Raw genomic sequence first — 25,450 nt, forward strand, 5'->3', positions numbered from 1 at the left:
ATTAAAGGTTGTGTTAAAGTGGTATGTGGTCCAGTTATGCTGCTCTGATTACGTCCTCTTGAAGTTGACAGGCTTCACATGTGAAAGTATATAAACTTCATGCATTTTTTATTTTGTATATATATTGTGTTTTCTATGCAAAATAATTGTCTGCAAAGTAACTAGTAACTGATGGGTTCAGATAAAAGTAGTGGAGTAAAAAAAGAACAATATTTCCCTTGAAATGTAGTGGAGTAAAAGTATAAAGTTCCCTAAAATGAAAAAATACTCACATAAAGTACAAGTGGCTCGAAAATGTACTTATAAGTACATTATGTTTCCAAACGCCTCAGCATTATTACAGGTGGGTGTTGCTTTGGCTGGGTGGGCGGGGTCAGTGTGTGTCACGTGAGCGAACCGGCTGCTGTAAATACGGAAACAAGGACACAGTGGTGGCATTCTGACGGACGGTGCGCCTTTTCACTTCTGCTTAGACAGACCTGATCATATCTATTTATATTTTTACTTTCGTGCAGCACTTTGTCACCAAAGAGATCGTCCACCATGCGGAGCCACGTTGTGTTTGTGAGCACGCTGCTGTGCCTGATGGCAGAGCTGTTTGTGCCGCAGGGGGAGTGCAGCAACGTGCAGCCCAAGCAGAAGCTCTGGAGAGCCGCCAAGGTGAGAGAGAGGCGTGCATCCATCATGTGTGTGTGACCCGGTCCACACTGTCAGTCAAATCTGTAGGATCCTGGTTTCTATTCTGTTGGCAAGCACAGAGAGACTCAGAAGGAGCTTCTATCCCCAGGCCATCAGAATGCTAAATGACAACACTATGTAACAACCATCAAATGCACTCACAGCACACACATCCACACGCACACACTCACTTTAAACAAACAACTCACTGCAGCACCCACTTTACCCACTTTAGACACTTTAACACACTTTATATTTATTGGTAAAGAATTTGCACTACAACCCATACCTCATTACACCTTACTGTAAATTGTACCTCATCCCACTTCTGTTTTGCACTGTAAAGTATATTGTATATTGTATGGTAACTCAGTTACTTACTTCTACTCTGCATAGAGCATTGTATATATGTACATACTGAACACTTGTGTCTACGTACTACGTATTTTGTATCAAATTATTCTGTACTTCTGTATGACAACTAAATACTAATAATAAAGAAACTTGAACTTATTGCAACAACAAGTAACTGTTTTAATTAAAACGGTACATCTGTGACTGAATAGGTCTCCGGTTTCGAATGGAAGAGCTGCAGCAAGCCCAACGCCCCGGTGTTCCTGGACTCCCTGTCGGTGTCGCCGGACCCCGTCCACATCCCGGGCACCGTGAGCGCCTCCGTGAGCGGCACCACCACCGTGGAGCTGGCCGCGCCCCTGGCGGTGAGTCTGGGCTGCTGCTGGAGCCGCGTCCCTGTCTGTCCTGTCTGTCCTGTCTGTCCTGTCTGTCTGTCTGTCTGTCTGTCTGTCCTGTCTGTCCTGTCTGTCCTGTCTGTCTGTCTGTCTGTCTGTCTGTCTGTCTGTCTCTTTCAACGGTTCATTTGTACATGGATCAGCATGCCTATCTTTTCAATGATTGTACATTGAAATGTATATTAGACTAATGTATATAGATTAGATTCGATTGAAATGTAATTGTCATTATTATACAGGCACAAGTACAGTAGAAATAAAATAACACAGTGCAAAGGTAACAGTGAAGTGCAATAACAATGTACAAGTGATTAAACTGGATTATTATATATACATTAGTACTACTGGGTAATAATCATGCTAATCAGATTTATGTACAGAGTTATTATTTTGGGCAGTGCTACACTATGGTAGTAAGCCATAATGGCCAGTGGTATAAAACTAGTAAGAGTATAGGGATATATATAGATATTTATACAGGTATGTATAAAGGATTAACAGGCTTTTATTATTATTATTACCACCACAACAGGTTTGCCCCTAGCCTACATGTTTCAGTGTGTTTCATTGATTGAAAAAAAGAACCTATGGACTTAAAAGTTAACCTTGTCATCATTTACAATGATGTCAAGTAAACAGACCCATTCAAATAAACAAGACAAAATCGAACGTAGTAACACAAGATCGAAACAAAGAAAATCAGCCAAAACCATGCAGACTGATATACGGGGGTTTGTGATCATGCTTGAACTGTACATACAGGTTGGACGAGTTCTGATCTTTAATGTGCGTTGAGGGAGGTTCCACAATTCAGAAGCATCAAATGAAAAGTCTCAAGACGTTCCCGTGTCGGAACACGCTAGACGAGGAATCTTACGCACGAGCACAAGTCATTTGGACGAGTCCAATCGGTTCCAATCCAACAACGTTGTGATGTAAGGTGGTCGCTTACCAATAACGGCTTTGTAAAGGAACTAATACCAATGTTTGTTGTTGGTATTATATGGACCCAGCTAAAACCCAGTCCCACCATGCTGGGTCTGGGTGAGAGTCAGATGCTGTTGTCACATGGGTGTTGTGTTTGTGGTGAAGATCTTGTGAGCTCCTCCATGTGAGCAGAGCACTACAGCAGTAGGCCTTGGCTGCACAGTTGAGCCACTCTTCTTGGCCAATATTTCTATTGAGCTCGGGGGCCTGTTTTGATACATTACATCTCACTCTGGCCTCTGGGAACCAGACCTGTGCAAAGTAATTACTAGTATGTATGGAACCAGAAACGACTGCTACTGTATCTAGTTCAGTATCCGATGGTTTCAGTGTGATTTGCCTAGCTTTGGCGATGGCTGCCTGCCTGCCTGCCTGCCATAGAGAGTAGAGCCATATGAAATCCATTTAATTTTTTTCCAAATTCAGTTTTTTCCGTTTTAATATTTCAGAATTCTGTATTTTGCTTTGTACACTCATTTTACCATCAGAAATAGTGTCTAATAAGTGGGAATGAATAAATGTCCACAATTTAATAAGATATAACAGTCCATTTAATAGGGCTGTCTTAAATACTTCGAAGCTTCGAAGCTTCGTTCGATGGGCATGGGATTCGAATATGAAAATAAAATTCGATTATTAAAAAAAAAATTAAAAAAATTATATATATTTTTGCAAAATCAACTCTGCCTCTCTTTGTTAACTACAACAAGCAATGCTGTTTGTTATTTAAGATGACGGACTCGGCACCGACAGATTTGTGTTCATTGTGCTGTTTTTATAAAGCCTCAAATGACGGTTTACAATATTTCATGAAAGCAAAGTGTTTTGTTTGTCTAAGATTTAAAAAGGTTTAAACTTTACAGCACTGACAAAGTTGAACAAAGTGCTGTACAAGTCACACAACATAAAAAAAAAAAAGTAATTTTTTTTTTTTATAGTTGATTCCATTTTTATTGCTCAATTCCGCGATTCCGTGATCGCGGATTCCATATGGCTCTAATAGAGAGGTCTGCTGTCACTCTTAATACAATCGAGCTGAATGGCGCTGGATTTGTGTGGCTCAAACATTTTACATTTGAAAAGGTCCACACAGCAATGTCTCTTTCCACAAATCATGACACGGTTACTCAAGATATTCCACAGACCTTGCTGTGAACTTTGGTAGACAATTGTTCCTAAATAAAACTGTTCACAACAGGGTTTATTTAAAATGGAGTAACTGTGTCATGATATCTGGAAAGAGACTCATTAGTCTTTGAAAGTCACCGGAAATGGGTCAGATTTTCCAGCGGCAGGTCAGCTTGTAATATATTCCAGGAAGAGGGAGCAGATCCATCTATTTTAAAAGGTGCTTTAAGTGGTATTTTTTTCTGTTAACTAGCTCTACATTCTGACAACCATCACTGATATTGTTTGATCAGTAACATGGGTCTCTCAATTTTCTGGTATCCCGTCCCCACTTTATCCAATCAGGAGAGGGAACCCTATATATATTTATTTATTTATCAAGAAATCTTGCTTACTGCACTGGCAGATTGTTTTACTTGTTTCAAGCACTTTTTTTTTTTCTTATTTTTATTTGCAACGTGTTCTCCCTCTTGATTGGATGAAGTGGGAACAGGATACCAGGACATGTATTCTCTCTGTGGGAGACACATGCTACTTACTGACCAAACACTAAAATATATTTTCTAAGTGATGGCTGTCAGAATGTAGAGCTATTATTTCAACATGTAGACCACTTATTCTAACAAAACAAATACCACTTCCAGCACCTTGAAATCCTGACCGGTCATTTAGTAAAGACTGCTGTAGGCATGTGTACAGCTAACGGGGTTAAGAAGCCTGTTGTGTTAGCAAGACGAATAGACACATTTTACTCATGTAAACCTGACCTAGGCTAACCCCATAGGCCTATAATACACGGCTATAAAGCCCTCACAAACTACCTAACACTACGGACACATGTATGAGGCTCACTTAGGTCTGAGAAACATGTCACGCTGCTTATCTCTGACTGCATGCGGTAGCAACATCCTGAAATACACTGATAAGTCAGGCGGCTACTAATAGGTTCATCTTGGTGTGTGTCAACTGTGACATCACTGGCTTGGATAAGCCCCTGTGGTTTGGTTTCTGTAGCAAGGGCTTCAGACTCCTTCGGTGCTATATAGCACCTGCTGTATCTTTAAACGGTGCTGTATAGCCAGAGCTAAACTTGATGAAGCAACCTTTAGTCACTATACCGTAGTACTGTCCAGTGTCAGAACTAAACTTTATGAATCTTTAGTCACTATACCGTAGTAGTATCCAGTGTCGGAGCTAAACTTGATGAATCTTTAGTCACTATACTGCTAGTAGTGTCCAGTGTCGGAGCTAAACTTGATGAATCTTTAGTCACTATACTGCTAGTAGTGTCCAGTGTCAGAGCTAAACTTGGTGAAGCAACCTTTAGTGATGGACCTCAAGATGATGATGGACCTCAAGATGATGATAGAGATGAAGACGGGACAATGGGGACATACCCATTTTTCATGCAGTTGACCCTTGACATAGACATGTCACAATGCGTGGGGTATTCAATAGAGTTTCTCAACCTTTTCCAGACCTTGCATCACCGTGCACGAGACTAAGGGAGCTATTCAGCAAAAACAGCAAGTGGATGATGGCCTGGTTCCTGCTTATATATGCAGGCTATGGTCAATTTAAAATCATGGATCAATAATTTCTTTGAAGCGATAGTCTTATCTCTGTTTTGAAATGTGTCTTTTGTTTGTTGAAATGTGTCGTTTGTTGTGAAACCATCTTTTGTCTCTCTTTTGTTGTAAAAAAAAAAAAACCTGATTGCTTGATGGCAGAGCTGTGTGTGTGGCGCACGTGTCCTGACATGTTGTGTGTACTGTCACAGGTCCAACCAGTGAGACTTGTCGTACAGTACAAAGTAGTTTTGGCCAATGAATGATACTACTAAACTAGTGAACTACTCTTTTAAATATAATTGAGTCAGTATGATGGAACTAAGTTTGGAATATATTATGTCATAAGATATTTTGTCAATCTTTTTGGAGAGTGTCCTTTGTGATGAAACTTGATGGCATTGCATTCCCCTCCAGGTGAACCTGACGCTGGAGAAGGAGGTGATTGACTTCTGGGTGAAGATCCCCTGCCTGGACCACATGGGGAGCTGCCACTACACTGACTTCTGTGAGCTCATCAACCTGCTGATCCCCCCGGGAGAGGACTGCCCCGAGCCCTTCCACACCTACGGCCTGCCCTGCCACTGTCCCTTCAAGGCTGTAAGTCTGCTTCAAACATCTCTCTGTTCACGGTGTTAATGTAAACCTTCTAACGGCAACTGAAGTCTTATTCTATTCACCTTTTGTTTCTAACCAGGAAGTGTAACAATACGTATTTTTTAAGGCTGTCAAAGTTATCGCGTTATTAAAGAGTTAACGCAAATTTCTTTTAATGGCACTATTTTTTTGATGCAAGATTAACGGGCTGTTTGAAAAAAATATATATATTTAAGCTTTATTTACCCAGGCTAGGTTCGATACTCTCATTGATACTATGTTTGTTTCTGACTAAAAGTGTGTGTGTGTGAGAGAGAGAGAGAGAGAGAGAGAGAGAGAGAGAGAGGGGGGGGTGTGAGAGAGATGAGGAAGGGGCAAGAGAGAAAGAGAGCTGGGAGAGTGTGTGTGTGAGAGAGAGGGAGAGAGAGAGACACACGGGGCAGGGGTGTGAGTCCTCAGCCTTTGTGTGGGTGAATGTAACAAGTTGCTAACTTTTTCTTTCCCTTATTATTTCATGCACACTTTATTCATTGTTTTAAATTATTATTTTCTTTTAACTTATATTGTGCATCACTCCGTTTGTTTTGAATTTGATGCAAATTTACAATGCATGAGGGTCATCCTTTTGTGTTAAATGGCTGCTTAAACAAAAAAAATGGGGATGAATGGTTCAAGTGTAAAGTTCAACACACTACTGTGTTAGTAATCATTACTATGTAATGTTACAGTAAGTAAATTGGTATGCCCATCTGTTATTTTTTGTTGGGCTTTTATAACATTTTTGTTTTACACCTTAGTTACTTGAATATTCTGGACAGTATTTCTCATTGTGGCAATAAATAAACGTGCATTTTTTTGCATAAAGCAATCTGTTTAAGGTCGATTTAGAACAGATACAAAATATGCGATTAATCACGATTAACTATGGACAATCATGCGATTTAATCAGATTAAATATTTGAATAGTTTGACAGCCTTAGTATTTTTCTTATTCTGTATTATACAAACTGGTTAAAACCACAATGTACTAAAGGAGATCAAAACAAAGTTGTGATGCAATCATTTGATAATAGCTTTATTAATTTGGAATCAGATTGAATAAGGAGTCCTCTGGTGAGTCAGCATTATGGGCGACACGGTGGCTCAGTGGTTAGCACTGCTACCTCACAGTAAGAAGGCCCTAGGTTCAAACCCGACAGGGGGCCTTTCTGTGGAGTTTGCATGTTCTGCCCACCTCACCCCTGCCCACTTTGACAACCTAGGATGGCTTAGAGTAGACGACAGAGTACAGCAACTTGCAATGGGCCTGGTCTACACTACACGACCAAGGTACCCATGTTCATGTCAAAATACTTTCCAAAGGTCTGTGAATACCACGACCACAACACCAGAGGGAGCTCCACAAATCATGTTAAACCCAGATTGATTGATTGAAAACTTTATTAACAGATTGCAGAATGGGTACAGTACAGCTCAATACATACAATTGTTAAGGGGATGCAGACCAGAGAAAGACTTTCGTCTTGTTTACATCAGGGTCCCCCATTTTCAATTCATCGTAACATATATGACATATATGACATACAGATAGACAGTACTGCTACATCTATACATTTATGACATACCAGATTTGCAAATACAGTACTGTTTGTGATACGAAAAGAGTCCAGAGAAAAAGTATATACATTTGACATAGAAACTGTACATTGGAGGAGGTTGGGTAGGTGGGGGGTGGGGGTGGGGGGACTGTACATTGGAGGTGGGGGGGGGGGGGGGGGGGGTTGGGTAGGAGTGGGGGGGAGGTTGGGTAGGAGGGGTGGGTGGGGGACACTGTACAACTGTACAAGCAAAAACTGTACATTGGAATATTGACAAGACCATACTTGGTAATTTTTACTGTACATTGGAGGGGGTTGTGCTAGGACATTTACAGGGGCCAGTTTCTAATTGCAGTCTCCCGTAGGTGTTTTTTGAGAGTGTTTTTGAAAGTGGGTAGTGATTCATATTCCTTTACAGCTTTGGGTAGGGCGTTCCACATTGATGTGGCATAATTGCGAAACATGTTTAGTCCCTTGTTTGAGCCGAATCTGGGTTTAACATGATTTGTGGAGCTCCCTCTGGTGTTGTGATCGTGGTATTCACTGACCTTTGGGAAGTATTTTGACATGTACATGGGTACCTTGGTCGTGTAGTGTATCTTGTAGACCAGGCCCATTGCAAGTTGCTGTACTCTGTCGTCTACTCTAAGCCATCCTAGGTTGTCAAAGTGGGCAGGGGTGAGGTGGGTTCTAGGAGTAAGGTCAAGCAGTAGTCTGACCAGTTTGTTTTGAGATGTTTGTAATTTAGTTTTTAGCGCCTTTGAGGTGCTTTGGTACCATGAGGTGCAAGCATAGTCGTAGTACCCTTGAATGAGTGCTCCTGCCAGAGTCTTCAGGGTATTCTTGTTTACCAGTGAGGAGATCCGGTACAAGAATCGAGTTCGTTGGTTGACTTTTTTTATTACATTGGATGCCATTTTGTCACAGGAAAGATTTGCCTCTAGGATGGAACCCAGGTAGGTAATCTCTTCTTTCCTTGTGACAATATTGTCACCCACTGTAACTGAGAAGCCGTCGGTCTTGCTGAGTTTGTTATTTGAACCGAAGAGAATGGACTCTGTTTTGCCCATGTGTAATGATAGTTTGTTATCAGCGAGCCATATGCAGATTTTTCCTAGTTCAGAGCTGAGGGTTTTTTCAACCTGTAACTTGTTCTTGTCAGAGACCAGCAGGGCTGAGTCGTCCGCAAACAGGAACAAGTTGCAGTCACAAGCTGACGACATGTCATTTGCATAAATTAGGAACAGTAGCGGTCCTAGTATCCTTCCTTGTGGAACACCACAGCTCACTGTGAGGGGGGGGGGGGGGGTAGGGTACCGTTTACCTCCACCATCTGTTCTTTCCCCTCCAGGTAGGATTGCATCCAGCTCACTGATAAGACTATCAAAACCTATTGCTTTTAACTTGTCAATCAGAATGGTGTATTGAGCTGTACTGTATTGTACCCATTCTGCAATCTGTTAATAACATTTTCAATCAATCAAACTCCCCGTGTTTGGGTGGGTTTCCTCCAGGTGAAAAGACATGCATGTATATACTGTACATACTCTGTCTCCTACCTTCCTAGGGTACATACTGTACTCCCTTCACTCTGTCTCCTACCTTCCTAGGGTACATACTGTACTCCCTTCACTCTGTCTCCTACCTTCCTAGGGTACATACTAGGGCTGCAACTAATGACTAATTTGGTAGTCGACTAATCTGCCGATTATTTTTTCGATTAGTCGACTAATCGAAAACCAATGTCAACAACAACAACAATTTTTTTTTTTATAATTACCTATCTTTGTGAAAGTGGCTTCTCAGCTCTGGTCCAGCTGAAGACAGAGCAGAGGAACAGATTGGACATTGAGCATGACCTCAGAGTTGCTTGTCTACCATCACCCCAGACTTTGAGACTCTTGTCAGGACCAAACAACAACATCATAACATGATGATCCCATAGCAAATTAAAATAATGACTCATGAAACATTTGAATTTGGATCTTTAAGCCACTTTAAATGAAAATGTATTTGAAGAACAATACAGCAATCACTCATAACAAGATAAATAAATTAAATAATACAAATTAAAGTGGAAGTGTACTTTAAATAACTTTTGTTTGCTGTGTGTGAGAGGAGTCCGTGTGTGTGTGTATGTGTGTGTGTCTTACTCTGATCGCTGTGTGAGTGAGAGGAGTGTGTGTACTGTGTAATTTGTGTGTGTGTCTTACTCTGATCGCTGTGTGTGAGTGAGAGGAGTGTGAATGTGTGTGTGTCTTACTCTGATCGCTGTGTGTGAGAGAGAGGAGTGTGAATGTGTGTGTGTCTTACTCTGATCGCTGTGTGTGAGTGAGAGGAGTGTGTAATGTATGTGTGTGTGTCTTACTCTGATCGCTGTGTGTGAGTGAGAGGAGTGTGTATGTGTGTGTCTTACTCTGATCGCTGTGTGTGAGTGAGAGGAGTGCGTGTGTAATGTATTGTGTGTCTAGTCTGATCATCATCTCCTGCAGGGGAACAATGTTTTCAATGTCCAAAATTTGCTATGGGATCAGCATGTTATGATGTTGTCTGGAACCCTGAGAAGCCACTCTCACAAAGATAGGTAGTGCACAAAAAAAAAAAAATTAAATAATTTTTTTTTTTTAATTTTTTTTTTTAATGACTAATCGACGCAACAATTTCTCGTCGACGATTTTTTATAATCGACGTCGTCGATTATGTCGACTAATCGTTGCAGCCCTAGTACATACTGTACTCTCTTCACTCTGTCTCCTACCTTCCTAGGTTACGCACACTCTTCACTCTGTGTCTCCTACCTTCATAGGGTGCATACTGTACTCTTCACTCTGTCTCCTACCTTCCTAGGGTGCATACTCTCTTAACTCTGTCTCCTACCTTCCTAGGGCACATACACTCTTCCCAAGTCGGACTTCGCCCTGCCCAAGTTAGACCTACCCGGCTGGCTGTCGAACGGGAACTATAGGGTCCAGGGGACGCTGGGAAGCCATGGAAAGGAGCTGTTGTGCGTCAAAGTAGAGATCGCCATCCATTCCGATGGGTGGTAGGACTTCTACAGTCGCTACTGCTGCACGTCAAGTCATTCATTTGTCAAGAAGAGCACTTCATACTTCATTGGTTTTAAATAATGTCTTTCCATTTCCACTACAATTTTTATTGTAGATTTGTTTAATTAGTTAGATATTTGGTGCAACAGCACAGCATGAGCCCAGAGTTCAGATAACAAGGCAGTGCGTGCAGCTCGTGTTGAAGCCTAAATTACCATATTCACACATGCTCAGCTCAGCACCACTGGTTAAGATTCAAATGGGTCCCCAAATGATTCTCTGGAAGCATCATATGAAGCCAAAACCCAAACAAGTCCCCTGAAAAATGACATGTTGAATAAAACACGATAGGCTGATAGTTTAGCAGTCTAAAAGTAGGATCATATTGTCCCATTAGCACAATAATCTACCATAAAAGCAGGATAATATTGTTTCATTAGCACAATGATCTACCAGTCTAAAAGCCGGTCCAGTGTTGTCTTATAAGTGGTCGTCTATGGAGATGATTTGATTTGACAGCGTGGTCGTATATGGAGATTATTTGACAGCGTGGTCGTATATGGAGATGATTTGACTTGACAGTGTGGCCGTACTGTATATGGAGATTAAAATAGAAAATCAGTGTCTTCTGATCTTCTCATTTGCCAATATAGGGAACATAATGTCCAGTATACTAACACTGTGGTGAAATATATTTTTTATAATACAAATCAATGTTATCTGGTCGTATCTTGAATGACCAATAACAAGCAAGACTGTGTATAATAATTGAATACATGCTAAAGTCTAGCGCGGAACAAGGATCCCCTCTTCAATGCTACAGCTCTTTCATCATTTGAGGCTGATGGGTCGTAGTTTGGGTGTAGTTTGTGTTCAGTTTGCGTAAAAGCAATACTTTTATTCTGCACTTTTTTAATTTCACTGTGCCATGATCATTTCATAGTCTTCTGTGGTTTATAGAGCTGTTGGAGTAACTGGTTTTATGAAGCTGCTTTATGTTACCGTGGTCACAGAAGACCATATTTTTATTTTTTGTATTCTGTTTTTATCTCTTATACGGCACTGTGTTTCTGATCAAACTTGGTGAATCTAAATGATTGCTTTAACAATAAAGTTCTAAAATTCTATTTTGTTTTTAATTCTATTTTATTTACGCAGAGGGCTGCTAATTTGATTGTAGCTGCTTCTTGTGACTCATGTATTTAATTGCGTACAAAGGAGAAATTATTATGATTATAGAAGTATCTGTGATTAGATTATTCTTTTTCTTTTTTACATTTTCGATTCCTTAAAACTGCACTGTAACTAAATATCACAGCCTGTCAACCCCATGACTTTGTGTGGGCAGGCCGCTTGAAACCTTTTTACAACGCATCGCCGTTTCTGGGTTCCCGTTTTGCGCTCTGATTGGCCAGGTCATGTGACATGAGCGCCAATCGTGGGACGGCAAGTTTCTACACTGGTTAAGCTTAGGCACTCTTCGAAGTTGGTTAGAGTTTGTCTTAGAGCGTGACGGCAAGTTATTTCGCCGGTTAAGCTTAGGCACTAATTTCGAAGTTGGTTAAGGTTAGAGTTTGTTAGAGCATGGCGATAGAACGCCAGGTAGTTTGCAGGCTTTTTGACGCGGAAATGGGTAAACACGCTATTGGACGCACATGTCACATGACCTGGCCAATCAGAGCGCCGGAAACGCGGATGCATTGTAAAAAGGCTACACGCGGGCAGGCCTTTGGATTCGGGTCCCATAACTTCTCATACGTTAGTTAGATTGTGTTACTTGCTGTCTTAACTAAACAGTAATCTCGAATATCGGAGATGTTCTTCTCCTCAAATAATATGTTTAAGTGCCTGAAAAGAGCTACTGAAAATGTGGTGCACAATTGACCTATCAATCCACCTGTCGGTAACGACAGTTGTGATTGGAAGATTAAAAAAAAGGGCGGGGTTTAGATGGGTCAAGTGAAGTGTTACTGAACGGGTGTAAAGGGACTGGAGGTGGTCAAGGTGCTACCAGGGTCCCCGCCAAGTCGTAACATTTATTTTAGGCCTTAAAAAGGTCTCAAATATGATTTTGATAGGTCTTAACAATTTATTGGATTAGGAAGTTACTTCTATGTTGCGATAATGTCTCTGTATCGCGTTACTGTGTTTGGGGGAAATGTCCGGTCAATTCATATGGAAGTATGTCTTTCATAGTGATTTTCGTTCATGCTTTTTGGCCACTTTGAAACCTGCAGGAACCCTGTACTACAGTAGCGGAGTACATGCCTAACAATCTAAGTTGTGTGTGTGTATGCCATCGTAGGGACTCTGGAGTAAAAAAAAAAAAAAAAAAAATCCTCTAATAACATAAATCAAATGATACTGATGACGGAATTCTACTGTTTGAATATACAGTTTTCTTTTATAATAAAGTTGATTTCATAAATCGCGTTTCTCTTTTTTAACCTTAAGTCTCCCATTTCATTAATTTACAGTAAACGTCTTGAGTGAAATGTAGTCGATCTTATCTTAACCATTGATTCATTCTTGTATTGAGTCTTGAAATCGAATTGTCCATGAAACGATGAAAACAATCTGCCAATGGGGTGAGGCTAGGTCACTTTGCTTCTGTACAATTCAGCTTGTAATACAATGCATCTTGCTTCAGTGACAAGAGAAGATCAGGATGGCTAAATTCTGATTAAAAAGTCTAGTTCTTATCACTGAATACCTGATTTATGACAAAAAAGATCTAGAGTTAAATCGGTACACAGTATCATAAAATTAAATGGATTATTTCAAATGGGATATAATGTATATATACACACTTAATGCCACAGGATACTCAAGTATTATGTTTTTTAAGATAGGGTTTAGATGTTTATATATTAGATGTGGTTGCAGTAAAAGGCTCTATTTGCTTTAGATAGAAGATGTAAATTAGTTGTGTAAATGTTATAACTGGTTTATTGTCTCTTTCTACGTTATAGTGTGTTTAAACCCAGTTAGTTATGTTTGTAAATACTGCGGCATGGTCATGCTGGACCTACAAAAGGCCTTCGACACTGTCAATCACACCATTCTGATTGACAAGCTAAAAGCAATTGGTTTTGATAGTCTATCAGTGAGCTGGATGCAATCCTACCTGGAGGGGAGAGAGCAGATGGTAGAGGTAAACGGTACACTACCCCCCCCCTCACAGTAAGCTGTGGTGTTCCACAAGGAAGCATACTAGGTCCGCTACTGTTCCTAATTTATTCAAATGACATGTCGTCAGCTTGTGACTGCAACTTGTTCCTGTTTGCGGACGACTCAGCCCTGCTGGTCTCTGACAAGAACAAGTTACAGGTTGAAAAAACCCTCAGCTCAGAACTAGGCAAAATCTGCATATGGCTCGCTGATAACAAACTATCATTACACATGGGCAAAACGGAGTCCATTCTCTTCGGTTCAAATAACAAACTCAGCAAGACCGACGGCTTCTCAGTTACAGTGGGTGACAATATTGTCACAAGGAAAGAAGATATTACCTACCTGGGTTCCATCCTAGAGGCAAATCTTTCCTGTGACAAAATGGCATCCAATGTAATAAAAAAAAGTCAACCAACGAACTCGATTCTTGTACCGGATCTCCTCACTGGTAAACAAGAATACCCTGAAGACTCTGGCAGGAGCACTCATTCAAGGGTACTACGACTATGCTTGCACCTCAAAGGCGCTAAAAACAAAATTACAAACATCTCAAAACAAACTGGTCAGACTACTGCTTGACCTTACTCCTAGAACCCACCTCACCCCTGCCCACTTTGACAACCTAGGATGGCTTAGAGTAGACGACAGAGTACAGCAACTTGCAATGGGCCTGGTCTACAAGATACACTACACGACCAAGGTACCCATGTACATGTCAAAATACTTCCCAAAGGTCCGTGAATACCACGATCACAACACCAGAGGGAGCTCCACAAATCATGTTAAACCCAGATTCGGCTCAAACAAGGGACTAAACACGTTTCGCAATTATGCCACATCAATGTGGAACGCCCTACCCAAAGCTGTAAAGGAATGTGAATCACTACCCACTTTCAAAAACACTCTCAAAAAACACCTATGGGACACTTCAATTTGAAACTGGCCCCTGTAAATGTCCGAACACAACCCCCTCCAATGTACAGTAAATTACCAAGTATGGTCTTGTCAATATTCCAATGTACAGTTTTGTTTGTACAGTGTCCCCCACCCACCCCTCCTACCCAACCTCCCCCCCCCCCCCCCCACTCCTACCCAACCCCCCCCCCCCACCAACCCAACCACCTCCAATGTACAGTGTCCCCCACCTACCCAATCCAATGTACAGTTTCTACGTCAAATGTATATACTTTTTTTTTCTGGACTCTTTTTGTATCACAAACAGTACTGTATTTGCAAATCTGGTATGTCATAAATGTATAGATGTAGCAGTACTGTCTATCTGTATGTCATATATGTTACGATGAATTGAAAATGGGGGACCCTGATGTAAACAAGACGAAAGTCTTTCTCTGGTCTGCATCCCCTTAACAATTGTATGTATTGAGCTGTACTGTACTGTACCCATTCTGCAATCTGTTAATAAAGTTTTCAATCAATCAATCAATCAATCAATCAATCAAGATTATTTGTGGGCTGCATATGAACACAGTCATGCATTGTTTGTTTCCATCAATCCAGGGAGTAATAACAGACTATGACCACTAGATGTCCCTATAGTTAAGGGTAACTAGCATGGTAATAGAGGGCTCCTTGAGACAAGCGGAACCATTTCTCAGCCACATTGATGCTTAAACCACTTTACACTGGCACTGTTTACAAGCCAGTGTTGTAGTACTCGAGTCTGAGTCCTGGACTGATTTTCAGGACTCGTGACTCTACTTGGACTTGAGCACTGATGACTTATCCTAGGACCCACGGTGGGTTACCCACCTCACCCATGCCAACTTTGACAACCTAGGATGGCTTAGAGTAGACGACAGAGTACAGCAACTTGCAATGGGCCTGGTCTACAAGATACACTACACGACCAAGGTACCCATGTACATGTCAAAATACTTCCCAAAGGTCAGTGAATACCACGATCACAACACCAGAGGGAGCTCCACAAATCATGTTAAACCCAGATTCGGCTCAAACAAGGGACTAAACGCGTTTGGCAATTATGCCACATCAATGTGGAACGCCCTACCCACAGCTGTAAAGGAATGTGAATCACTACCCACTTTCAAAAACACTCTCAAAGAAAACCTACGGGAGACTGCAATTCGAAACTGGCCCCTACAAATGTCCTAACCAGTTGTACAGTAAATTACCAAGTATGGCTTTGTCAGTATTCCAATGTACAGTGTCCCCTATCCATTTAATGTAGACCTTTTATTTATTTGCATGTCAGCTCTTTGACTGCCAGAGTGGAGTCAACCTTGATGACTTGGACTTGGACTAGGGTAATGGGGACTCGACTCAGACTCCACTCTGGCTCTTTGGTGACTTGGACTCGGACTCGAACACTGGGGACTCGAGACTCGACTCGGATTCGAGATTTAGTGACTCGACTACAACACTGTTCCATGCACATTCATATTCCAGATACATACAGTAGGTAATAGTCTGGTAAAGGACAAGGTCTTTAAAAAAAATAAAAAATTATTAGTGTTTATTACAGTTCTACTCAAGGTCTTTTTGACATGTGGGTTTCACGTCATTCTTCATACAAAAGGTGCCCTTCATTTTTCATAATCTCTTAATGAACATTTCTGCAGATTCTCCACTGCCATTGGCTTCCAGTGTGTCTGGAAACGTGTCTTAAACACCACATGATCTGAAGAAAGTCACCACAACCGGCACAGTGATGTAGTGGTTAACACTGTCGCCTCACGGCAAGAAGGTCATGGGTTCGATTCCCACTTGGGGACCGGGTTGCCGCGTTGCCAGGTGGGGTATCTCCCAGGCCTTTCTGTGTGGAGTTTGCATGTTCTCCCCGTGCTCGCAAGGGTTTCTCCTCCCGATAAAGAGATAAACCCAATGGAAAAACATGCAGAACAGATCGCTAACACTGTCACGTTCCTGACGAAGGTGGACAGGAACCCTTGGATTGGTCCTGCGCTCGGCCCACGCTGCAGCCCTTGTCTGCTCACGGCTGCCCTTGGGGGGGAAGGACGACGGGGATGGGCGACCCAACGCGCGGGCGTGTGTGTGTTCATCTGCATGACAAATAAGGACTTCTTCTTCACTTGACTAAAATGCAATGCTGACATCTTATGTGTCACTGGTTTTATGAACAGTGTTGCAGTTCTGACGTAATGCAGTATCTGAGGAAGAATTCATCTTCCTTTTTAGATGCTGTATTAAGGCACAATAGAGCAACTTTTCAATGGGGGGGGGGGGGGGGGGGGGGTGACTAAAAAAGATTTCAGAAAAATAAATGCACCTCAGATCTTAGCATGGAAAGGAATCTTGCCAAGCCAAATGTGCTTACTGCACTAGCAGAATATTTTACTTGTTTCAAGCACATATTTGCCTACGTTATATATTTAGTATTTTTGTCTGACCATTTCTTCAACGTGAAGTGGGAACAAGATACCAGGACATGTAGTCTCTGTGGGAGACACATGCTACTTACTGACCAAACACTATACAGTAAGTGATGGCTGTCAGAATGTAGAGCTATTATTCAAACAAATACCACTTCCAGCACCTTGAAATCCTGACCGGTCATTTAGTAAAGACTGCTGTAGGCATGTGTACAGCTAACAGGGTTAATAGTATACGCCTGTTGTGTTAACAAGAATGTCTGGCATCAATGGTTTCCAAATACTTACTGTCAAATTACAGTAAAATCAAATACATTTACAGATTACAACCTTTATTTAATGGTTAATATTTTGATAAAAGGTAATTTACTGTATTTGTCTGGCATTTACACTTAAAGTAGAAAAACAAAAGTAATCTGTAAAATAATACAGTGAATTTCCGGTGAAAAAACATTCATTCTTTACAGTGTAGGCTAACCCTACAGGCCTATAATACATGGCTATAAAGCCCTCACAAACTACCCAACACTATGGACACATTTATGAGGCTCACTTAGGTCTGAGAAACATGTCGCGCTGCTTATCTCTGACTGCATGCGGTAGCAACATCCTGAAATACACTGATAAGTCAGGCGGCTACAACTTGTTGTGTGTCATGTGACATTACTGGCTTGGATAAGCCCCTGTGGTTTGGCTTCTTGTCAGGATGGAGGTAGGTGAGTTCCAATTGTGGTATGCAATCACAGAGACGGAGAGGGTGTACTCTTAAGCAGGTTCGTTTTAATAGTAAAGAACACAAAGAGTAATACTAGGATACAATGCCGAGTGGCAGGAAGAAGAGGGGATAAGATAATGGAGCTCAGTGGTGGTCCAGAACCGGAACCGCCCGCGTTATCTCCGAACGCTATAATGAAGACCTGACGGATATCAAGCAGAAGATAGGAAGGTTAAATAGACACCACATTCTAACATTCCACACACACCCCCGTGACAGCCAATCAGGAACCATACCCTAAGTGACAGCACTAAGTGACAGGGGAGACAGGTGACAGTAGCCAAGTGACAGATGACAGAATGGTGGGTGGTTCCAGACAACAGTCAGCAACCAGAACGTAACAGCTTCTGTATGGCAAGGGCTTCATACAACCATGTATAGACTCACAAGGTAGACTGCGATTCTCACCATTCTGTATCCAATCCATTCCATTATCTGTGTCATTAGTATTAGCATTGCTGGGGGGCAAGGGATTACATGTAATGGGATTACATCTGGATGCTAGTAACTAATCTATTGCAGTTACTGGTACTAAAAGTTTGATTTGTTGCATTTAATTCGAATACAGTATGGGGAGCTGTAATCCGGGTGGTCTCTTTCCTTCAGTCCTCTGGGAGATCAAAGTGGGGTCCGGGGACAGAATTCTGGGCTAAACAACAAAAATGGTGCTAAATAGTACTAAAAGTTAATATTTGGCTCATACTCATAGTGGAACCTCTTTTGGTGCTATATCACCTGCTGTATCTTTAAAAGATGCTATATATTAACAAATGGCCAGCCACATAATTTAATATAAGGCAATGCTGCTTAAATGGAGTGGGATTACAAACATGTTTAAGTATGCAGTACACTCCTGCCAGTCAAGTGTGAGTGGGCTGCTAGTAGTGTGCAGTGCCAGAGCTAAACTTGGTGAAGCAACCTTTAGTCACTATATACCTTGCCCTCAAAGCTTTTGAAACCACACTGTTCATGGATGCTTTTAGTTAAGCTCTTTAAAACACGTCAATCTAGTTTTAATCTACACCACTTTTTATGTATTCATTCATTTATTCTTATAAATCAAGTCTTTTCTTATAAATAGTCTATTTTAGACTAATTGTTATTGAATTGCCTTGGAAGAGGGAGAAAAAGGAGAATAATGGTTCTTTGTGTCTGATGTTACAAGGACAACACGACTGCAAGATTTTTTTTTTTTTAATCTTCAAAGTCATTACAGTACATCCACTTTTGATGCAGTGCGTGTATAAAGAAAGACTGAAGGACTATGCATATTTGCAGTTGAGTGTAGGCCTTGACCCGACACCAGATGGAAATGACCAGTTCACTGCCATGATTGACCAGCCGGCCACAGTAGGAATATTCAGCAGCATCTCTAAGGGATGGAATTGGTGAAGATCTCAGGTCTAATTAATTTCCTTCTATCTCAGTCTTGTATTCTGACAGTTTGCATTACAGAATATTAAGTCTGGAAGGGTCAGTCTCTTCAGCAGGGTCAGAGAGAAAGGATATTTCAAAGCTATGAACTCCTCGCTGATGATGATAATGAAACCCAAGATGATGATGAAGATGGAAGACAGGACATACCCATCCTGCCGACAGAATTGCTGTCATTTATCATGCAGTTGACCCTTGACATAGACATGTCAATGCTTGGGGTATTCAACAGAGTTTCTCAACCTTGCATCACTGTTAAATCCTCAAATCTTTAGCTGAAGACCTTGACTTGGCCTTGGCAGTGATTACAAATCTGCTGGACCTGATAGTGGTCTGGCAACGAGACTAAGGGAGCTATTCAGCAAAAACAGCAAGTGGATGGTGGCCTGGTTCCTGCTTATGTAGGCTATGGTCAATTTAAAATCAAGGACATATATTTGAAGCGATAGTCTTATCTATGTTTTTCTTTCTTCTGAAGGTACAACAGTACAGTATATTTTCTTGATTAAAGCAGTTTCTTGTGTGTGTTTGGAGTTCAGATGTAGATGTTAATAGTTTCCATGTAGTAGTTTTTGTGAGTTAAAACTGTTGTTGTTTTTCAGTTTTTCACTTAATTACTAGTAATAAAACATAATTACAGATAATAATAGTCTGGAAATGTTCATCCACTACAGTGGTGAGTGTTCTGAATACAGGCTAGGGCTACTGTAATTGGGAAAATAAATTCCCCAATTTTTCAGCTGAGTAACAATGTTCATCAAAATGTTGAAGCTTGAGTGCTGCAGTGTTGAGTGCATAGTAGTAAATACATATCAGTATAGTAGGAAGAGTGCATGATAGTAGAAGACAGTAAGAAGGTAATTATTATAATCTTTTTTTCATTTCAGATATTGATTGAAGAAGTGTGTTTTTAGTCGACGGCGAAAGATTGTTCGGGTTTCGGCTGTCCTAACTGTGGTGGGAAGTTCGTTCCACCATTGTGACCCTCCCAGAGCTCAGACAGGAGTGGGTCTGAGGCGGCCAGAAGATGTAGAGTGGAGGGGTCTTGAGGGTGTGTAGTTAGAAACCATCGACCAGAGGTAGGCGGGAGCTGTTCCCTTTGCTGCGCGATATGCCAGGTCGAGGACCTTGAAGCGGATTTGTTGCGATGGGGAGCCTCTGAGAAGTGGGGTAACATGGGCTGACTTTGGTACGTTGGCGATCAGTCGGGTGGCTGCTTTCTGAATGAGTTGAAGTGGCAAAGCAAGCAGTGCATTGTAGTAGTCAAGGCGAGACATGACTGTTGATTGCACGAGGAATTCAGTGGCTTCTTTTGTCAGGAAGGGCGGATCCTTCTGACGTTGCTCAGGAGGAATCTGCAGGTTCTGGTTGTTGCGGCGATGTGAGCGGAGGACTTCGGCCAGGACTACACCAAGGTTCTTGGCGGTCGTGGATGAGGCCATGGCTACATTCTCCACTGTGATGGAAAGGTCGGTCAGCGGGGAGGATTTGGCCGGCAGGTGAAGCAATTCTGTTTTGCTTAGGTTCAGCGCCCCCTACCTGTGGAATAAATTACCCACTGTTGTCAGGGAGGCCTGCTCTGTCTAAAGTTTTAAAATCCTTGCTCAATACCCATCTTTTCTCTCTCTCCTTCGGCCTACCCTGAACTTACCTGGTCTGGGACAGACCCTTAGCTTAGTATGGTTAGTTCAGTTTACGTGCTAGATTAGAGTAGAGCTGATGGGAACATAGTCATGATGTGTGATCTACCCTGCGCTGTCCTCGATTTGGCTTACGGTGCAGCGGCTGTTCTACCTCAAACTAGATCTGAGAACCACAGGTGCGATCTATCTGCTCTATAGTATGCTGCGCTAAGTTTGGCCTACAGCGTCTAACCGTGCCCACTCTACTTCAACTGGATCTGAGTGGTTCTCCTGCCCCATGGGGATAGTGACCTTGGGCCATGTCTTTCCATTTCCACTACAATTTTAATGTTAGGTATTTGGTGCAACAACACAGGATTGAGCCCAGAGTTCTTGGTTCACCAGCATGGCAAGTAGCCAAATATGAGGTGCACCAAGGGTAAATGAATAGTCAGAGAATAGGTTTCCTCACAATTAAAGTAGTTTACAAATGATAATTATCCCTGAAGGACAAAGGAGGACCAAGGACATGATTTATATTTTTCCCCTCCCCTTTTAATCTTTTTTAATTACACATTCCCAATGCCAAGGTCGCACTATAATATTTAGCATACTGTACATTTCAAAGATATGATAAGAGTATTATGATATATGATAAGAGTATGAGTTATACAGATAACAAGGCAGTGCAGCTCAAGTTGAAGCCTAAATTACCATATTCACACAGTGGCCATTTTGCTCTTATGTCATGCTCAGCTCACGTCTTGGTTGAGATTAAAACGGGTCCCCAAATTATTCTCTGGAAGCATCATATGAAGCCAAAACCCAATGAAGTCCCCTGAAAAATGACACGTTGAATGAAACACTACAGGCTGTTAGTTTAGCGGTCTAAAAGCAGGATAATATTCTCCCATTAGCACAATAATCTATAGACCTCCTGCTATAGGCTATACTGTACAGTCTATAGACCTCCTGCTATAGGCTATACTGTACAGTCTATAGACCTCCTGCTATATGCTATACTGTACAGTCTATAGACCTCCTGCTATAGGCTATACTGTGCAGTTTATAGACCTCCTGATATAGGCTATACTGTACAGTCTATAGACCTCCTGCTATAGGCTATACTGTACAGTATATAGACCTCTGGCTGTAGCAGGGCTACTTTTACACTTCAAGATTTGATTTGACAGTGTGGTTGTATATGGAGATGATTTGACTTGACAGCAATGTTGTATATGGAGATGAAAATAGAAAATCACAGTGTCTTCTGATCTTCTCATTTGCCAATATAGGGAACATGATGTCCTACTATACTAACACTGTGCTGAAATATATTTATTCATAATTCAAATCAGTGTATCTAGTCATATCTTGAATGACCAATAACAAGCAAGGATCTGCTGGGAAGGGAAACCCTTGCGAGCACAGGGGGAGGGGGGGGGACATGCAAGCTCCACACATAAAGACCCGGGAGATACCTGGCAACGCAGCAACCTGGTCCCCAAGTGGGAATCGAACCCAGGACCTTCTAGCTGTGAGGCGGCAGTATTTCTATCTCCTATATACGGCACTGTGTTTCTGATTTTGTTTTTAATTCTATTTGGTTTATGTAGAGGGCTGCTACTTTTTTGTGACTTGTGTATTTAATTGTGTACAAAGGAGAAATTATTATGATTATGATATATATTGGGATTTTCTATCTGTGATTAGATTTTCTTAAACTTCTTAAAATTACCCTGTAACAAAATGTAAGTAAATCTGACAGCCCGTCATCCCCATGACTTTGTGCAGTCAGGCCTTTTGGCCTGATTGGATAAACGAGCTGCTAGTCGAGACACGCTGACATGCTGGTCGCAGCGGACGGCTCATCTCCCTGCACTCACGGACTGAGCGGCACAGGAGGTCCTTTGTCCCCACAGCCATCAGACTGTACAACAGCGTATTATAGTGCGGGGGACCTGACCTCTGACCCACACACCTGTTTTTACACCTGTTTTTTACACCTGTTTTTACATCTGTTTTTACACTTGTTTTTATACACTGTTTTTATACACCTGCTTTTATCTAATCACGCTCCTATTTTAATATTGATTGGTATGATTTAATTGGATTTAATTGAATTTGATCATGTACTTATTTTTTATTCATGATGCAGACATAACGTACGTGTAACAACTGTATGGGAACGGTCAATGTCTGTATACTATGTGAGCTGCGAGATACCCTGAATTTCCCCAAGGGGATTAATAAAGTATCTATCTATCTATCTATCTCTGGTGCTCTAGTGCGACATCTAGTGGCTCAGTTTAATCTATAGCACCTTTAACGTCTTGGATAGGATGAGGAGGCATTATGCATCTTCATATTCTTAATACACAGTGCACACCTGAATATAACATGAATATTGAATACTATGTTTAACATGCCTCAGTAACCTGGCGTGGACACACATCCCAGTGGTCATATTCACATTTCTCATATGATCTCTTCCTGGGTGGATATGAGGCCATCTAACAGATGAAATGTATCTCGCATAACATTGCAAACGCACCCTTCCTTTCTTCATTTTCTCTCGTGTTTGTGACATGGGCGGTGATCTTTTTTATTTAAAGCCTTAACAGAAACACGTCACATTGAAACATCGAGTGTTTTAGAGATAAAACAGAGCAGTCTGAGCTGAGGATGAAGTATAGCCATCTCATTCTGACCCGACTCCTTCAAGAAGAGCTGCAGAAAAGCTCAGTGCGGTCGAGGGCCCGGACGCAGCGCACTGCTGCAGACGTCCTCTTATCTTACGCCAATGTGGATCATATTCTCCCCAAACTGAACGTGCTGTCTGTAATCTTAGCTAAGATCATGTTTTTGTGATCAGTGTTTTTCTTTTTTTTTTGGAAACAGAACGTCTGTATCTCATCAGACGTCTGTACCAGATTGTTGCAGTGGCAGACGATTCACTAGGGAACATTCATCCAGTGTTGTACTCGAGTCACTAAATCTCAGAGTCCGAGTCGAGTCTCGAGTCCCCAGTGTTTGAGTCCGAGTCCAAGTCACCAAAGAAGAGCCAGAGTCAAGTCCGAGTCGAGTCCCCATTACCCTAGTCCGAGTCCGAGTCATCAAGGTTGAGTCCACTCCACTCTGCCAGTCAAAGAGCTGACGTACAAATAAAAAAAGGTCTACATTAAACATAAATGACACAGCGGTCACTGTTTCAATGGGAGTCTATTTACTTTGTGACACAATAGCCAAACAAATGCACTATAGCCATCAATACTTATGCCATATGATTAGGGCCTATTAAATTGTTCTTTAAAATAAATAACTGTATTTATCAATTAACAAGTCCTTGTCTGCTGCACCTTCCGAGTCGGGAATGCAGTCAATGCTCGAGTCCGAGTCATCAGTGCTCAAGTCCAAGTCGAGTCACGAGTCCTGAAAATCAGTCCAGGACTCGAGTACTACGCACACACCCCTTTATAACAATCAAGGGGTACTTAAAACATTGCAGACTCCTTGAACACACTTTAATTTCTGCGAGGGGTTAAACACCTTCATCGGTACTGTCAGGGTAACTCAAGGAATTAAGGGGTTGTAATTGTTTTTTTAAGGGTACAATTCTGCAGGCTTTGTCCCTTAATTTTACTTATTCCATGCACAAATCTACTTAATTTCTTACTTAATTTACCTTAATATTTCTATTGAATTAATACGGATATTAGGGTATACACTACTATACAATTGATTTATATGGCTGCAGCTTCATCCTCATCACATGAATGGAGCAAAGGCACAAAACAAAGTAAGAAAGTACAAATAAATTGTCAAGTTGCCTGAGGGAAGCAACAGTTGTGATTGGAGGATCAATAAAAGAGGGCGGGGTTTGTGCTAGGTCAATTATATCCTCTCTATAAGAACTCACACACCAGAGAAGAAGTGGTTTTCATTGGTAGTTTAATTTCAACATTCAACATGTATCTGTCATCACTCATTTTATTCATGTTTGATTTATTTATTTCACTAAAGACGAATTCTATGACCTGGAGAATGTGAACAATCTTCTGTATTATGTTCATGGCTGACTTAGTATTCATTTCTATTATTATTATCATTATTATTACTATTATTATTAGCATAGGCTTATGAATAAGGCATTTTACATACAATAGCTGTAGTGTCTGAAGAATGGACCTATCTCAAACCCTGCCCTCTTCTCTTAGTCCTCCAATCATAACTGTTGCTTGAACAGTTGTGATTGGAGGATCAGGAAAATACGGAGGTGTTTGAGATAGGTCCATTCTGCCCTGAAGAGGAGGGGTGGGGGAGGAAGAGACTGAAGCGATGAGAGGAATAGAAGCAAAAATGGATGGATGGAAGGAAGGGGGGAGGGGTGTAGGTGAGGAATAAGCGAGGGTGAGACGGAGAAAAGGAAGGAAAGAGAAAGTGTTAAGGAAAGGAGAGAAGGATGGGTGAGAAGAATAATTAAAGTCGAGGGGGGGGGGATGCGAGGGGAAAAGAGGAAGGAAGGGTTGAAAGACAGGAATTCATCAGAGAGTCTGAAAATATAACACTGACGAGCCTCTCGAACCACCGAAACCCAATGAAAGAAACATTTCATAGCTGTTAGTCAACTGTAAATGTGTGTAATGCCTGGCATCCTGTAGTAAACAAAGCAAAACATGTATTTATAACATAAACAATACAGTAGTAGTTCTTTATAGTGTT

At 41.4% G+C, this 25,450-nt stretch overlaps 1 protein-coding gene across 1 annotated transcript; it reads left to right on the forward strand.

Moving 5' to 3' along the window:
* The first annotated feature begins 418 nt into the window (after positions 1 to 418).
* Positions 419 to 11,479, forward strand: gm2a (ganglioside GM2 activator). Its single transcript, XM_084332559.1, has 4 exons — positions 419 to 660; positions 1,245 to 1,397; positions 5,528 to 5,710; positions 10,191 to 11,479. The coding sequence occupies exons 1-4, from the start codon at positions 544 to 546 to the stop codon at positions 10,350 to 10,352; spliced, it is 615 nt and encodes a 204-aa protein (XP_084188685.1). The 5' UTR covers positions 419 to 543; the 3' UTR covers positions 10,353 to 11,479.
* Positions 11,480 to 25,450: the final 13,971 nt, after the last annotated feature.

Source organism: Notolepis coatsorum (genome assembly GCF_963971535.1).
Source record: "Notolepis coatsorum genome assembly, chromosome: 16".
In the NCBI taxonomy this organism is placed as follows: domain Eukaryota; kingdom Metazoa; phylum Chordata; class Actinopteri; order Aulopiformes; family Paralepididae; genus Notolepis; species Notolepis coatsorum.

Excerpts from the sequence above, each read along its gene's own strand:
- gm2a (XM_084332559.1), top strand. The coding sequence starts at position 544 with ATGCGGAGCCACGTTGTGTTTGTGAGCACGCTGCTGTGCCTGATGGCA. Across the intron at positions 1,398-5,527 it reads AGCTGGCCGCGCCCCTGGCG|GTGAACCTGACGCTGGAGAA; the intron begins GTGAGTCTGGGC and ends ATTCCCCTCCAG. Across the intron at positions 5,711-10,190 it reads GCCACTGTCCCTTCAAGGCT|GGCACATACACTCTTCCCAA; the intron begins GTAAGTCTGCTT and ends CTACCTTCCTAG.